The sequence below is a fragment of the Peromyscus eremicus genome, unplaced genomic scaffold (assembly GCF_949786415.1).
Source record: "Peromyscus eremicus unplaced genomic scaffold, PerEre_H2_v1 PerEre#2#unplaced_621, whole genome shotgun sequence".
NCBI classification, from domain to species: domain Eukaryota; kingdom Metazoa; phylum Chordata; class Mammalia; order Rodentia; family Cricetidae; genus Peromyscus; species Peromyscus eremicus.
In genome coordinates, this window is record NW_026734857.1 from 15,138 (window position 1) to 30,589 (window position 15,452).

A 15,452-nucleotide genomic window follows, 5' to 3' on the forward strand; every position below is an offset into this window, starting at 1 on the left:
ATTAAAGGTGTGTGCCACCACCTGGCAAAAAAAATAGATCTTAAAGAAATAAAAAGGTTTCCTACACCCACCCAACTCCCACCCCGTGAGTTGGCTCAGCCAGTAAAGGCACTGGCTGCATGCCTGGTGCCCTGAGTTCAGTCCCTAGGACCAGCCTAGAAGGACCTCAGCCCACAACAGTCTCACTCACCACAGTAAATAACTTCCTAAAAACAAGACACTTAAAGAGGCTTATTGAGCTCATGCTTCTGTAAGTCTGTGCACAAGGACAAGAGAATTGAGGAGCTGCCCCTCACCTCAGCCACGAGGCTCACAGGCACAAGAGTCCAGCACCCACACACGGGGGCCCCAAGCAGTACTGTACCAAGAGGTGCAGGCCCAATGGCACTGACAGTGGCATTCTTTGGGCAGAAGAGAGCCGAGTGATGATAGGAAGAGGAAACCTGCAGTCCACCATGCTGGATGGGCACGGCACAGCTCCACCTGACCTAGACCTTTCAGCCATCAATGGTAAGTGGTTTCTTTTAGCCCCTCAGCAGCTGAGCTTGTAAGGATGGTCCACAGCCTTAGAAAGCCCTTGTTGCCAGTTTGACTCCCTGCTGTGAGAAGAATCTGTGCCTTTCATGCACACCAGGCCTAGGACTGTGGGTCCCAGTGTGTCCTCAACTGGCAGTGTGGGTCAGTTCCCTCCTGCCTGGTGGGGTGGCAGGTCCCAGGCTGGGTGACTGTACCAAGTACAGGTCACAGGCTGGGTGGTGGTAACAGGTGTGGGTCCCAGGTGGGATGACAGCAGCAGGTGTGGGTCTCAGATGAGGTGGCATCAGCAGGTGCAGGTCCCAGGCAGAGTGACAGCAGCAGGTACAGGTCCCAGGCAGTGCTTCTGTCATAAAGGGCATGAGGGCCTGGGTGCTGGGGTTGAGGGTGACATCTTCCGCTTGTGACAGTCTGAGTCGTGAGTCAAGAGGCACCTGTTATGTTCTTGGTCACTTATGGTAGCACAAGCCTGAAGCCCCAAGCTGGGGCAAGAGGATTATTAAGTCTTAGGCCAACATGGACTACATCTCCAAAATCCAAGTGAGAGACTTTTTTAAATAAATGAAATGGTCTATTTTAGACAAAAGCATATTCAGGGAGGCTCCCCAGCTAGACAGGACAATGTCAAAGAAAGCCAGCTCCAAGTCCTTTACCATCTCTCAGAGAAAGAGACCCCTTCACAAGAAGAGACAGGTAAGTACAGAGATATTGGGCAGTGGGTAGTTCTGACTCCCAGCGCCTTAGGCTTCAAGTCAGAGGCCAGGACTGTGCTCCCCATGAGACCTGCTCAGGTGAGTGTGTTCATATACTGAGTGGGGTAGGGGATACCCATACAATTTCAGGCAAGTATAGACCTGGCTGCACCCCCAACCCCTCTGACACTATTTCCATTTGAACCTATAAAGTACACAGAGGTTGGGGGTTCTACCATACCCGGAAGAACCAGGTGAACTTGGCTTACTGAGAACTGAACAGCTGGGCCCTGCAGGATCTGCAGCAGACCATGGACATGATGGAGTCACAGATGCTGCTGACCCTGCTGTCTGTGTAGGTAGCTTAGCTGGACCTCATGAGCACCAGTGTGTCTTCTGCCATCTTCCCCACCCCACCTGAGTTGGCCTTGCACCCACAGATGGAAGAGAACATGATTCTGCTAGAGAAGGATGAGAAGGACTTGGCAGCCATGTGCTGTGAGGAGAGGCTACAGGACAGGTGCTGGAGATGCAGCACCAGCTGCTGCTCTAGCAGAAAGACCAGGAGCAGAATGCCATCCTGGATGCCCAGGTGGGTCTGAGAATGCTCCTGAAGCCAGGGGTGCATGAGGGAGCAAGGGTCAGGGTGTCACCACTGCATTCTGCCCACTCTGCATAGACTGTGTATGGACACGTGTCTGCCACAAGATGTGCAGAATCCTTGGCACCTGCCAGCTGATGGCAGCTCCATCCCACCCTGGTGCCTAACACAGCAACAGTATCCCATCAAGGGCAGATCAGAGGGGTTCCTGTTTCCCGGAGGAGATGGCTAAGTCAGCCTCCAACCTTGTGACTTTCCTGTGGCCAGGAAACCTGAGGCTGGAGGCTGCCAACACCCTGTTGGCTGCATTCTCAATCTGCTAGGGAATCCTGGGGCAATTTTCTAAAGCTAAGCACATGGTTTCCATGATTGTACCCTTAACACAAAGCTGGTGTAACCATCCCCATCTTCCAAGTGCCAGGATTAAGGACATGTGTCACTACCACCTGGCAATAGCCTCCCTCCAAAACATGCATTAACCTGTATTTAGATTGTTAGCACAGCCTACAGAACAATTTTAGAGTGTTTGATGATTGGGTGACTTTCAGGGATTTGAAGCCTGTGGGTCTCAAACTGAGTATTTCCAATCCATAAGTGCTTGTATGTATGACTATCTGACAATTTTCTCTCATGTTTTATAAAAATCTAGTGAAATTATACATAAACTTGCTGGAGTTGAGTGACTTCAGTGTAGAAGCTTAGTTCTGAAGAAGTTTTCTTTGTATTTCATAATCATTTCCTGAGACTTTTTTTGTTTTTTTGAGAAAGGGTTTCTCTGTAGTCTTTGCTGTCATGGAACTCACTCTATAGACCAGGCTGGCCTCAAACCCACAGAAATACACCTGCCTCTGCTTCCTAAGTACTGGTATTAAAGGGGTGTGCCACAACCTGACTGGGAAAGTAATCCTGTTGGTAGGGTTCTTGCCTAGTATAAATGATGCCCTTGGTTTATTCCCAGCACTGCACTGAACCTCCCATGGTGGTGCATGTCTGTACTTTAGAGCATGAGGAGCAGAGGCAGGAGGATCAGAAAGTTCTGCTTTGTCCTTTGTACTGCCGTGACGTTACTTCACTTCCCCACATTCTTAACCTTAGATAAACACTGACACTGTGTCCTACCTAGCTCATTAGGTCAGAACAGATGAGAACCAGCACCTTTTTTTCTGTGTAGCTTGAACTCAGGATCCTCCTGCCTCACCTTCCTGAGTGCCACAATTACAGGCTACCTATTCAGTCACAATCATGTGAAGCATAGTGAAGGTTAAAAAGTCATTTTCTAAACCCGACATGATGCTTGTAACCCTGACCCTCAGGAAGTGGGAAGTGGAGAATTCAAGGCTGACCTACACTAGGGAGTAAGACCCCATGTCAATAAAATCCTTTTCTAAGTCGTAGTTTCTCAACCTGGGCGGTACTGATTCAGAAGAGAAAACTGTCAGGGAAAGGGTGGTTGGTGCCCTGTATCCTGTGCCATGTTACACTGTGGCATACTTAGCAGCATCCCTGGCCTCAAAGTTTGACAGAGGTACTTTCTTCCCAAGGCAGGCCAGCCAAAATGCCTCCAGACATTGTCTAATGTCCTCTCAGCTGCAGATCAGCCCCTGATGGAGAGTGCCATGGGGAAGAGGGAGGTGATTATCCCCTGGGAAAAGATGAGTAGGCTTGGAGGGGCCTCTTCCTGAGAGGAAGGAACCCAGTGGGTTATCCCCACAACCCATTTTTCTGCCCACATCTCTGAAAAGGTTCCAGTCCTAAAAGGGGATATCAGTGCAAGACCTGCTCCATGCCATGAATAAATTGTGTTTGAGAACCTGGGTGGGACATGGATCAGGGATGGCCTGCCATAACTGAGTCAGTGTCCTTGTCCTGTCCATCCCCAGAAGCACCACTACAGGGAGCTCCCAACTGAAGTACACCAGGCTCTGGGCCAAGTCCCTGCTGGCTACATCCATTACTTCACACACCCATTCCAGAGGCTGCTGCTACACACTCACCATGCCCTGAGAACCTGTGCTCCTGAGAGTTTCTTCCTGCCCTACTAGTCACCAGCTTTGGATTCTGAGAGGTCCTGCCAGATGTTAAAGAGCTGAGACAACCAGGTGCCCCAAAGGTGGACCAAGGAGTTAAGCCTGTGGATCAACCTTGTCTAGGGAGCATCAAAATATTGGACAGCAGTTTAGCAGCCTGAGGATCTTGGAACAGAGGAATACTCTGGGTTCCATGTACTCACAAAAACAGAGGATAAGAAAAGATATGCACATATATTGAATAAATATAAAATGAAGAAAAGAACAGTCTCAAATTCAATAGAAATATATCTATACAAGTTATATCTATACAAGTTATACAGTAGGCTGAGGGCAGGGGAAGAGGTTATAAACTCAGATCCAAACATATACAAAAATAACTTACACAGCAACCCCTTCCCCACCCAGCCCCAGGGACACGGGCACTGAGCAGCAGTCCCAGAAGTCCAGCAATGCAGCCCCAGGCAGAGTGAAGGGGCACCAGCCTAAAGGACAGAGGCTTAGGGGTTGTCCTCGAGTCTGCTGCTGGTAGACTTTGAGCTCAGCAGCCTGTCTACCATGGTGTGGGCATAGCACAGCTGTCTACCCAGTTCCTCGCAGCAGCCATATTCCTCCAGAAGGCTCAGGCAGTATGTGTGGAAGTCCTGGTTCTTGCTGATGCAGGTCACAGCTGCCATCATGGGGCACAGAATAAGTTTGGTGTGGTCCTTGGAGGGAAGAAGGGAGTGAGTGAAAAGCTCAGCTGGTGCCTGAGGTTGAGGCAAAGGGGAGGAAGTCCCCCCACCTGGTGAAAGGGACAGCACTTCCACCCACCCAGCCACCTCAAGTACAGGCCCCTGCACACCTGGAAGAAATTAATCTGTATAGTGCCGTTGCTGAGGTGCAAGACGATGGCGCGGCTAGTGTGGAGCCATTTTTTCAGGTAGGGCAGCCGGGCCAGCTCATCACCTTCCCGGGGTGTGGTTTTGACCCCTGCCTTCATGTTGGCCCCTGCCTTCTGCAGGTGTTCATTCATGTAACTTCGGAAATGCTGGAGGAGAGTGACCTGGTTGGAAAGTTGAGGCAGGGATTCCAGAATGAGAGCCTGACCCTGAGGCAGACCCCATACCCTGCCACACCCTCTTACAGCAGCCAGTTCCCACCTTCTTCATCAAGGAGTCAGGGTGGGAGCTCATGGTGGGGTAAGACTCCATTCCATCATGGTCTATGTACTGGAGGCTGTCGCCATCATTGTAGAGGACGAGGCATGTTGAGTCACTAAAGAGTGCCCCTGTACTGTTGTCACAGAGCCGATACCCTAATTGCAGGGGGAGGGCTATCTTAGAAAGGCAGGAGGAGGTGGACAAAGGCTGGGAATAGCTCAGTAGTAGAGTGCTTGCATGCATTAGGCCCTAACAATTCTTGGTAACACAGCCACACAATTATGGACATCACTCACTTGTTCACTCAAAGGCTACTATGGCAACACCATCCCCTGCCCATCGTACATTCTGGAGACACCTACCAAGTCCATACTTCATTGATTGGTCTACCCACTGGCTGACCCAGAAGATGGGGATGCATGCAGGATCCTCAGCCTCCTCTGGGACAGAAACACAGCACTGCTTAGGCCAGTCCCTTCTTCTGTCTTCTCAGATAATCCTCCCCAGAGCTGGGGGGTCACCACATGAAGCCTGTGGAGGGCTCTGATGGCACAAACCCAGACACCCAAATTGCAGCCCAGGATGTCAAGTCCCAATTCGTTAAGTGGGCCCCTTTACTGTGTCTCAGGAACTGTGGTAGGTGTGGATAGGAAAAGAAAAGCCTAGGCTTCTAGAAGGACCCACATACCAACCAGAGGGATGAAGAGTAACCAAAGTCATTAACATCAGGGCTGGTGGAAAGCCTAGTGCCCCAGATTAAAGTGCTGAAGAAACTGAGCAGACCCAACAATTTCTGCAATGCTAGAACCACCTCAGTGCACACGAGTCCCAACTGCAGATACATGAATGTGTTGGGAAGAAATGTTAAGGAGAATTACATCAGGTTAGGAAGTGCTGGCAGTGGGGGTCAGGGTGGTGACAGTGGGCACAAAAGCCCTGAGGCTGGAGCTGACCTGAGTCTCTTGAGGACCAAGGGATTAATTCCCTGGGCAGAAAGGAGACAACAGACACAGCTGTGCAGAGGTGACCTATCAGTCACCTACAGAGTGAGACGGGGCAGAAACAGGCAGAAGGCACACCAGGAGGGCCTTGGGTGTCAGGCTAACTCATCTGGATTTTGATCTCCAGGAAATGGGGGCTCTGCTTGCTGACTGAGATACCCTGCCTTCTCCAGATGGGAAGCCCCTTGCAGGACTCACCTTGCCACACCAGCCTTCGCTCTGAGGGCTTGGAGGCATTGACCCTGGTCAGCTGCTGCAGCATGTCACTGAGGTGGCACTCGATGGCCTCACTTGTCCCCCAAACCACTGGCTCCTCCTTTTCCCAGGGACGGTCAGGCAAGGGTCTCTCTACACCTAAGAAGGTGACATGGTCATTAGCCAGGCAAAAAAACCACTGGAGGAAGCACAGGCCTGACTGGCACAGCCAGCAATCTTCCCACAGTACCATCAGCTCTCACTGCTGTTGGGAACTGAGTCAGGACCAGGTTGGTGTGTCAGGTATATGGTGCTCACTGAGAGGCCACAAAGCTTCAGGAGCTCAGGCCTCTGCTCCAACAGCCTGCCCTTCCAGGACCCCTGCTGTTGCTGCCACTCAGGGAGGGAGCCCGAAGGCACCAATTCAAGCAAAGAAGGAAGGGTACCTTGTGCATCCAGGAAGGCGGAAGGATGGGTGAAGCGCAGTGTAAGCCTTTTGCTCTGTGTGCTTACAGATAAGTGAGTCTAATGAAATCCACACTGAAGCATTAGTTGGCCTGTGGTGACCGGGGCTGCGCTGGTCACTGTTGCTGTCTTTATTCTTGAACAATTCACTTCCCCAAACCAGCATGTGTCATTTCTCCCGTGAAACAGGACATTCCCTAAATTTTCAGTTAAAAACAACAACAACAACAATCCCACCATGCTGTATTAAGAATTTAAGTGTGAAATAAAATATCCAAGCTCTGATTTTAAAACTAGCCAGAAAGGGGCTGGAGAGATGGCTCAGCCACTAAGAGCACTGGCTATTCTTGTCAAGAACCTGGCATTGGTTCCCAGCATTCTCATGGAGGCTCACAACCACCTGTAACTCCATTTCCAGGGGATCCAAGACCATCTTCTGGCCTCTGTGGTCACCAGGCATTCACGTGCTACACAATCATATATGCATGTAGAACACCCACTCATAGGAAAAACAAAATGAGACTGTTTGCAGAATATGTAAAATCAAACTTGTCCAAATAAAACTATTGAAAATGGAGGACGACTACTCCAGGATCATATAACACATGATACAATTCCCTACCTTTGGATAATCTGGAAAACGTCTATAAAACATTTTCATTTATTGCTACTTTACTAAGAAAAAAAGAATCCTAAAGGAGCAGTATTTTAATACCTCCCCATAAGATAGGATCCACAAGTCCAGCACTACAGGAAAGGGAACAGAAAAGGGGGCTCAGCAATAGCTCAATTAACAGAGTGCTTGTCTAGTGTGAAGTCCTGAATTAACATCATCAGCTCCTTATAAACTGGCTGTGGTGGTGTCTCCTAGCACTCAAGAGACAGAGGCAGAAGGAACAGAAGCTCAAGGTCATCCTTGGATACTGGGAATTCTAAGCAGACTGGGCCACATGAGACACTGTCTCAAAAATTTAAAGGGAAAAATAAAAATTACAGCAATAATTACTACACCAAGACCCACATGTGGGTGCCAAAATTGATGGGCAGCAGTGTTTCAAACAACTTCCTGCAAGATACTTATCAATGACCAAAAAAACAGCATCTGTAGCAGAGACAGCCTTGTCTCCCTAACACACTAAAAAGAGCACATCCCCTCTGCAGCATTCCTGCTCAGAATGTAGAATCTTCCCTAAATCATGAGGAAGCAACAAACCCAACAGGAAAGACACTCATCAGCACCCTCTGAAAGTGTCAAGGTCACAAGACACAAGGAAAAACCCAGAGACTGTCACAGGCTAGAGGAAACTAAGAAGCTGAGGTCTCTAAATGCCTTGTGTGGTATTGACATGCACCCTGGTACAGAACAAGGTGATGTTAATGGGGAATCTGTTTGATTGACATGAAGACTGAAGTTTGTTGACAAGATTATCTTGTGGTTAACGTTTTAGTTTTGGTAATTATTCTGTGGTAGAGAGATGCTGATAGCGGAGGAAGCTGGGGGAAGGGCACATAGGAAGTCAGCTCTATTTTGTTTATAACACTTTGTATAGCTCTAAAATTATTCCAAAAAATCCAAGTCATTGAGTCAGGGGTGAGGCACACATTGGTAACCCCAGCATTTGGCAGTTTAAGGCTAGTCTGAACAACATGAGACTCTGTCTCAAAGCACCAAAACCCAAACTAAATCATCGCAAGTCATTTGCCTAAAAATGTAAATCTAATTGAACAGACAAACTGAGAACTTTATATTAAATTGGTGGTATAGCCACACAGAGAAACAAAGTCCTTCAAGTTACTTCTCAAAGTCTACAACCCTTAATGAAATATATTAAGGTCAAATAAAGCTGCAAGAAAAAAAATAGTAATTCTAAATACAGTGGCCCACTCCTATAAGCCCAGCATCTGGGGGGAGAGGGGGTAGTGAGGCCAGGGATTTCAAACCTGAGGCCAGTCTTGGCTTCATAGTCTGTTTCAATAAGTAAGTAAGTAAGTAAATAAATAAATAAATGGAAGGAGGGAGGGAGGGAGGGAGGGAGGGAGTCAAAAAAAAGAATGCTACCAGGTGAGGTGGCTCACGCCTTTGATCCTAGCACTTGGAAGGCAGAAACAGGTGGATCTCTGTGAGCTGGAGGCCAGCTTGAGCTACATAGTGAGATCTTGTCTCAAAAAAGAAGGAAGGAAGGAAGGAAGGAAGGAAGGAAGGAAGGAAGGAAGGAAGGAAGGAAGGAAGAAAGGAAAAAAGAAAGAAAGAAAGAAAGAAAGAAAGAAAGAAAGAAAGAAAGAAAGAAAGAAAGAAAGAAAGAAAGAAAGAAAACAGAAAAGAAAAAGAAATCGTGAAGACAATACGGGGTTGGATTAATGCTCACAGTCCTGAAGGTTGTGCTGATGTCCGTCATGTCTGTTTTCAAGAAGTATACACAGAAGCGTTAACAGAAGAAAGTTTGCTCTTGGGGCAGCAGAGATGGCTCAGCGGTTAAGAGCATTGACTGCTCTTCCAGAGGTTCTGAGTTCAATTCCCAGCAACCACATGGTGGCTCATAGCCACCTGTAATGAGATCTGGTGTCCTCATAATAAATAAATAAATTTAAAAAAAAACAAAGTTTGCTCTCAATCAGTTAAGAGAAACACAGAGGATTGATGATGAAAACATCAAAAGAAATGGAAACAGACTGGGAAAAGAGAGTCAGATGCTTCCTGTTCATTCTTCTACCTATTTAATCCTTCGTTTTCTTTTTCAGACAGAGTTTCTCTAACAGCTCTGGCTGTCCTGGTACACGCTCTGTAGACCAGGCGGGCCTTGAACTCACAGATGTACTTTAGTTTAAGTGTAAAATGGCAGACTGCTGAAGTTGGCTGTAGTGACATTTCAAAAGTGAGATGTGCTGACAAACTTATAATCCAGAGCCCTAGGCAGGAGGACTGACTCCAGAGCAGCCTAGTGACAGTGAGAGACCTGCTCCTGACAGACAAAACGCAAGCACTCAAAGGGGTGAAAGGTGCAGAGTGAACCATGGCTGAGAATGAGAACTGAGGATGGGTGCTGTGTTATACTCCATGTCTATACCTGACAAGTTCCAGCATTCAACAAAACATGCAAAAGAGATGATAGAGACTTTTAAACAAAATCAAAAAGAATTTCCTGGGCTTGGTGTGCAGTCCATTTTTTCCTTATCAGATCAAATGGGTTGATTCAGTCTGTTCTTCCTGCCAAGCCCAAGGGTCAGAAGAACCCAGGGACCAGACCTCAAGGATAGGACCCACCTCTGGGGGCAGAGTAAGGTGCATGCACCCTGAAATGCACCCTGGAAATATGGGCTCTCTGCAGTCTACCCTACCAAGACCAAGCTTCACCTTTCTCGAGGACCATGAGAGGCTTCCTGCTGCTGGGGTCCAGGCCGCTGGGAGCCACTGACAACCTTGGTGGGATGGTGAGGCAGGTGATGGGCAGACGGGCAGGGATATAGCCAGAAGTGAAGAACTCATCTTTGAGCAACTCCTCAATGGTGGGGCGGGCAGCAGGTTTTGCCTGGAGCATCTTCTGGATGAGGGAAGCAGCAACGGGATTGATGTGCTGGAGGGGAGAAGCAGAGCCTAAGTGAGATGAGACAGGGACCCCACCTGACATGTGGCTGCTCCTATCTCAAATATACCATAGCTCAGTGGCCGTAAGCTCCACCAGGTCCTCCACCCCAGCTTTAGCAAGGACCAACGTCACCCTGCTGGTGAGAAGGATCATTTCCTGCCACTTGGCACTCAATATTAACTTGGGATGATTTCCCCAGCTTGCCCTTGCAAAACACATTTAGTTATTTACCACCAGAGGGGCCTCCAGGTCCCCACACCTGTGTTTAAATCCCAGTTCCACCCCCATGATTCCAGCTCTGACAAATAGCCTGGGTTTTCTGGGCCCACCAAGGCATATCTGTAGAATGGGGGAGCGGTACCATACCTGGGACCCCACCACGTGAGACCCCTGGTATATGGGATAAAACCTACAACAGGCCTGTCAGTCAGAGCATTAACTCTAGGCTTCTTATGTATCAGGAATGCAGTCTTGTATATTAATTCATTTGGGCCTCACAAAAACTCCTATAAGACTCCCTCCCCCTATATAGTTTGAGACAGGATTTCACTGTGTAGCTCAGGCTAACCTGGAACTTGAGATTCCCCTGCCTCAGCCTCACAAAAGTGAAGACTCACTCCACTACTATGCCTCACTTTAGGTGAAGAAGCAGGCTCAGAACTGAGAAAGTGCCCCGTCTGAGAATACACACAGCCTAGGTGATAAAGCCAGGACTTATACCACAGCAGTCCAGCTGGGTCAAGCCAGTCCATGCTGTCTGCAGTGAGCCAATTCTCTGTGACATAGCAACTCTACATACAAGTCAAGGACACCAATTTGAAAGTGGCCATATGTCCCAGGTAGACCTAGTCCCCAGAAATGGGTTATCCCTTCAAACAGATATCTGCCATTGGTTGTGAAAAAAGATGTCATTTTGTCACTGGAAGCCCTTGGGGAAACTTCCACTTTGTAGATGGGAAGCCTGGTTCACAAGAGTCAAGCTATCATCTGCTAAACACAGCTCAGCTGGGTGGAGATGGTCCATGTCCCAAGCTTAAGTACGTCTGCCTCTTCTCCCCCATTGTCTCCCTGCACTTTACATCTATTCAGGCAGCTGGGCATGGGACTCAGTTGGCAGAGTGCTTGCCTATAAGCACAAAAGCCAGTTCAGTTCCCAGTAAACCCCATAAAGCCAGCCTAGTGCTGCATGCCTATAATCTCAACACTTGGGAGGGAGAGGCAGGAGAATCTGACATTCAAACTCAACATGTAGCGAGTTCAAGGCCAGGCTTCAGACATACATTCTCTGTGGCTATACTAGAGTCAAGGCTCTGTCCTCAGGATATAGCTGGGCACAGTGAATAGCTTTTCAGTGAAACATAAAATAAAATTGTGTTGCTGTCACCTTGGGAACACTGTATTCATTTGGTTTCATCCGGAGGTAGGTTTCTTTTTCGAATGAGGTCTCAAAAGGTGGCTTGCCCACTAGCAAGGTGTACCTGGAGGTACAAGGAAGAATTTTGCTCAAACTCCCTGGAAAGTCCAAATGCATAAGTCATTGTCTAGAGGAAGGGGGCTGTGCTGGATTCACTGACTAGGAAGAGATGGGGATGGTCTCCAAGTCTGCCTAGTGCCACAGTAACCTTGGCTAGGACAAGCCCTCAGAAGAATGTAGCTGATAACACCTGGATACTAAGGGGCCAGGAATTCCCCAGCTCTGGGCTGCAGTAATAAAGGACCCCAGAGGCCACTGCTATCCACCACAGGCCACCATGATGGGACTTCTGCCTACCATCAGCCTTTCTGATGATCTGATTCTCCCATCAGTGCTCATCAGTGCTTCCAGAGCTTTCTTGAAAGTCAGCCAGGGACACAATTAAACCCAGGTTCAGAACTGAGATTCCATAGTCCTAACAAGCCCTCAGGTGTTGATGGTTTGGGTCTGTGCACACTTTTAGTAAACAGCAAAGAGCTGGAGGAAGAATTGTAGAGACTTTCTCATCCCTTCTCTGGACCATAAGTCCAAGCTACAGGAAATCCTACATCCTACACCAGATTGATAAGGAAATAGGGCTTCATGTGGGCAACCTGCTCCCTGAAATAGCCTTTCTATAAGGAAGAAGGATCCAGAGGGTAAGGTCAACTGGGTGAAGTGCCTCAGAAAGCCCCATTGAGACCCATAGCTCCTGAGTCCATTCCCAACTTACATGATGCACCCGATGGACCATACATCCTCCTCAAAACTTCCCAGTCTCACCGCTTCGGGAGCTATGAAGTTCTGGGGGCTACAAAAGGTCTTCATTTGTTCCTCTTCATATTCCACTTTGGTTGCCAGCCCGAAACCCCCTGGGACAGAGGAAAGAAGAGAGGGCGCTCAGCTGCTAGGTCTGGGTCACCTGTGGTTGCAGACAGCTGCCTCAGGTCTGACCATTGAGAATCAGACTCCAAAGTCTCTGTTCCGGGAACCTTCCTACTTTGCTGGCTCTGGCAGGCCTCCCACTGCCCTTTACACTGCTCTTTTAGATAGCAGGGCTAGGGCGGTAAGATGGCTCTGTAGGTAAAGGTGCATGCTTCTAAGACAGATGGCTTGAGTTGACCCTGGGACCCACACAGTGCAAGGAGACGACTGACTCCTGAAAGTTACCTTCTATCCCCACCCCTCACATAAATAAATGAAACTTAAAACACATGACAACAGAATGGGATGCACTAGGGAACCAAGTAAATACTCTTCGTGACTGCTGATGGACAAGGTAAAGGTGACGTGGGAATAGGGACTGAGGCGAATCAGAGTCTCAAGGGAACAGAACTTTTCAGCTCAGTAAAAAGACAGCTAAGGGAATGCTGCCAGCCTTGCTGCATGGCATACGTCTAGACCTCCAGTTTAAAAAGGAAACTGACTGAGGAGCACCTGGCTCAGTGCTATGAGATAGGGTAGTAATTGGGGGAGGCACCCCCAAGTAAACTATTTTCAGAACTACTGTATTGAGGTACACAAAACAACAACAGCAAATACAAAAACAAAAAGAGCAAATGCATCTAAAGGCAAGACACTGGCGTGTGGGCCCCTCACCTTCCATTTCTAGACTAGAGGGCGTTCTGGAGGGCAGCACCTCCATGTCCCACTGGCCCTCCATTTCTCTGGCTCCCATTCTCCCAGATTTCCTCTTCTTGCCTCCTCTTGTAGTGGCACCGGCCACCTGCAGGTCCAGCACCTTACCTATTTTCACCTCCAGATCCTCGTTCAGGAAGACGTTGCTCAACCTAAGGTTCCTGTGAATGACTTGATTGTGGTGCAGGTACTGACAGCCTAGAATTATCTGCCTTAGGTAGTAGCGTGCCTCCAGCTGGGTCAGGGCTTTCCTCCTCTTGTGCAGCTCCAGGAGGGACTGAGGAAGAAGGAAGAAGTTACTGAAGCCCACCGAAAAGGGTGGCCCGCTGGATGGGACCAGGACTAAGCTCTCGGGATTAAAGGGAGGTCTTGGCAGACTCCTGATTATTCTGCCCATACACTGGTCATTATCATTCACAGGACCCTCTACTGTTAATGCGTGCCCTTACCCAGAGTCTTTTCTCAACCGCACTCAGCACCCTCACTAGAAGCCTTTCCATAATTGCTTCATACACAAGCACTCCTCTAGGCTACTCCAAGGCATCAGTGCCCCAGTCCCACAACAGAAACACTCACCCTCTCCCGACAAAGCTCCAAAATCACAAACACAAATTCACTGTCTTCGAAAACGCTGTGGAAGCCTACGACGTGTTGATGTGAGAGGCTGCGGTGAATGGAAATCTCTTTGGACAGCTTCTCCTTCTGGGAGGGTGTGAGCAAAGACTTAGGCACCATCTTGGCTGCGAACACCTCCTTTGTGTCTGGGTCTGAGATCTCAAAGCATTTGACAAAGCCTGTTTTACTCAGAAAGCGTCCCCTTACATAAAGGCGCCTGCTGCCTTTGTCCACTAAGACCTCTGGAATCTTTTTCAACAGTGGGGCGGCCATTGGGGCACTGGGACCTGCATCTCCCTGGACCCTGGCTTTCAGGAGGTCTGCTGGTGCTCGAGCCAGCTTTTCAGCATTGTCTGATGTCTTCATGCTCCTAAACTTGCTCTGCTCCCCCTCGAATTCAAACAAGGCACTGGGAATCTTTCAAAGGCCTGCGCGTTGCTGATTGGCCACGGGGATTTAAAACGGAAGCCACCCAGCACTCTGCAGCATGTGAGTGCTCTAATGGTGCAGCTCCTTTTAAAACCTGTATCTTGTGAGCAAGAAACTTGATGGGCAAGGACTTGAGGACTGAATGCACGTGGGATAGCCAAGGAAACTAAGAACTAATCGGATACAGGTTAGTTGATTCTATGAGTCTTCTTGTGGTGTCCTGACCCCTCTGGCTCCTATAATCCTTTCTCCTCCTGTTCTCTAGGATTCACTGAACTCCTTCTAGTATTTGGCTGTGAGTTTGCATCAGTTTCCATCCTTTGGTGAACGGTGCCTCTCTGTTAACTTTTTTAAAAAGATCATTTGCAGATTGCCCTGTGCCCTGTGGCCACTAGATCTATGGTCAAGTCCACAGTGGTCTTCAATCTCGGTATAGACAGCCACCCTTCAGCTGAGTCTTCCTCTAGCTATTTGCAAAGTTCCCAAGGTAGAAGAAAACTTTGCTGCTCTGAACATTTGAAAGGAAGTATTTGGTTACGAGTGTTTCTCCTTTCACTGAATTATTCCAGGATTCATGTCTGGGTGGTGACATTATGTGCCATAGTCACTCATATGAAGTCCATCCATCCATGGGGTGAAATTTAAGGATGGGAATGTCATCCTGAACGTTCAGGTCCTGGTATTTTGTTCATGGCAAATGATGAACCAAGACAAACAATTTCCAGTTTTCATCTGCACTGCAGAGACTCAGTGTTTTCATGGCAAACACATGGTCCTTGGGAATGCTAAAGAAGACACGAGCATTGTTGAAGCCATGAGCACCTTGGGTCCAAGAAGAGCAAGTTCAGCAAGAAGCTCACCACTGCCAAGTATGGGACAGCTGTGACAGTTCTGACTGACATACACCTTAAACACCAGACCCTCCCATCCGCAGCTCCGAGGGCACCCATCCAACTGTGGCACCCATCCTTCTGCTATGAATATCTTATAGTCCTTGAGTCCTGATGCTCTTCTTTGGGTTTGTAATTTCCTCATTCCCCCGAAGTTGAGCTGGATTGTGTAGTTAAGATTATTAT

The 15,452-nt window shown here is 48.4% G+C and overlaps 1 protein-coding gene across 1 annotated transcript; it reads right to left on the reverse strand.

The window, feature by feature from the left end:
- Positions 1–4,215: 4,215 nt before the first annotated feature.
- On the reverse strand, positions 4,216–14,313 carry LOC131901900 (serine/threonine-protein kinase PLK1-like). Its single transcript, XM_059252965.1, has 10 exons — positions 13,909–14,313; positions 13,441–13,609; positions 12,428–12,566; positions 11,626–11,719; positions 10,010–10,229; positions 6,196–6,351; positions 5,359–5,436; positions 4,997–5,151; positions 4,699–4,899; positions 4,216–4,561 (listed from the first exon to the last, which is right to left on the reverse strand). Exons 1-10 carry the CDS (start codon positions 14,311–14,313, stop codon positions 4,355–4,357), a joined length of 1,824 nt encoding a protein of 607 aa, XP_059108948.1. The 3' UTR covers positions 4,216–4,354.
- Positions 14,314–15,452: the final 1,139 nt, after the last annotated feature.

What these genes read in the sequence shown, in the direction of transcription:
- LOC131901900 (XM_059252965.1), bottom strand. Translation starts at nt 14,313, where the DNA reads ATGAAGACATCAGACAATGCTGAAAAGCTGGCTCGAGCACCAGCAGAC. An exon ending in ATGAATACAGTGTTCCCAAG is followed by an intron (nt 10,230 to 11,625) that starts GTGACAGCAACA and finishes TCTCCCCTCCAG; the next exon opens with CACATCAATCCCGTTGCTGC. An exon ending in GCGAAGGCTGGTGTGGCAAG is followed by an intron (nt 5,437 to 6,195) that starts GTGAGTCCTGCA and finishes TTTCTGTCCCAG; the next exon opens with AGGAGGCTGAGGATCCTGCA.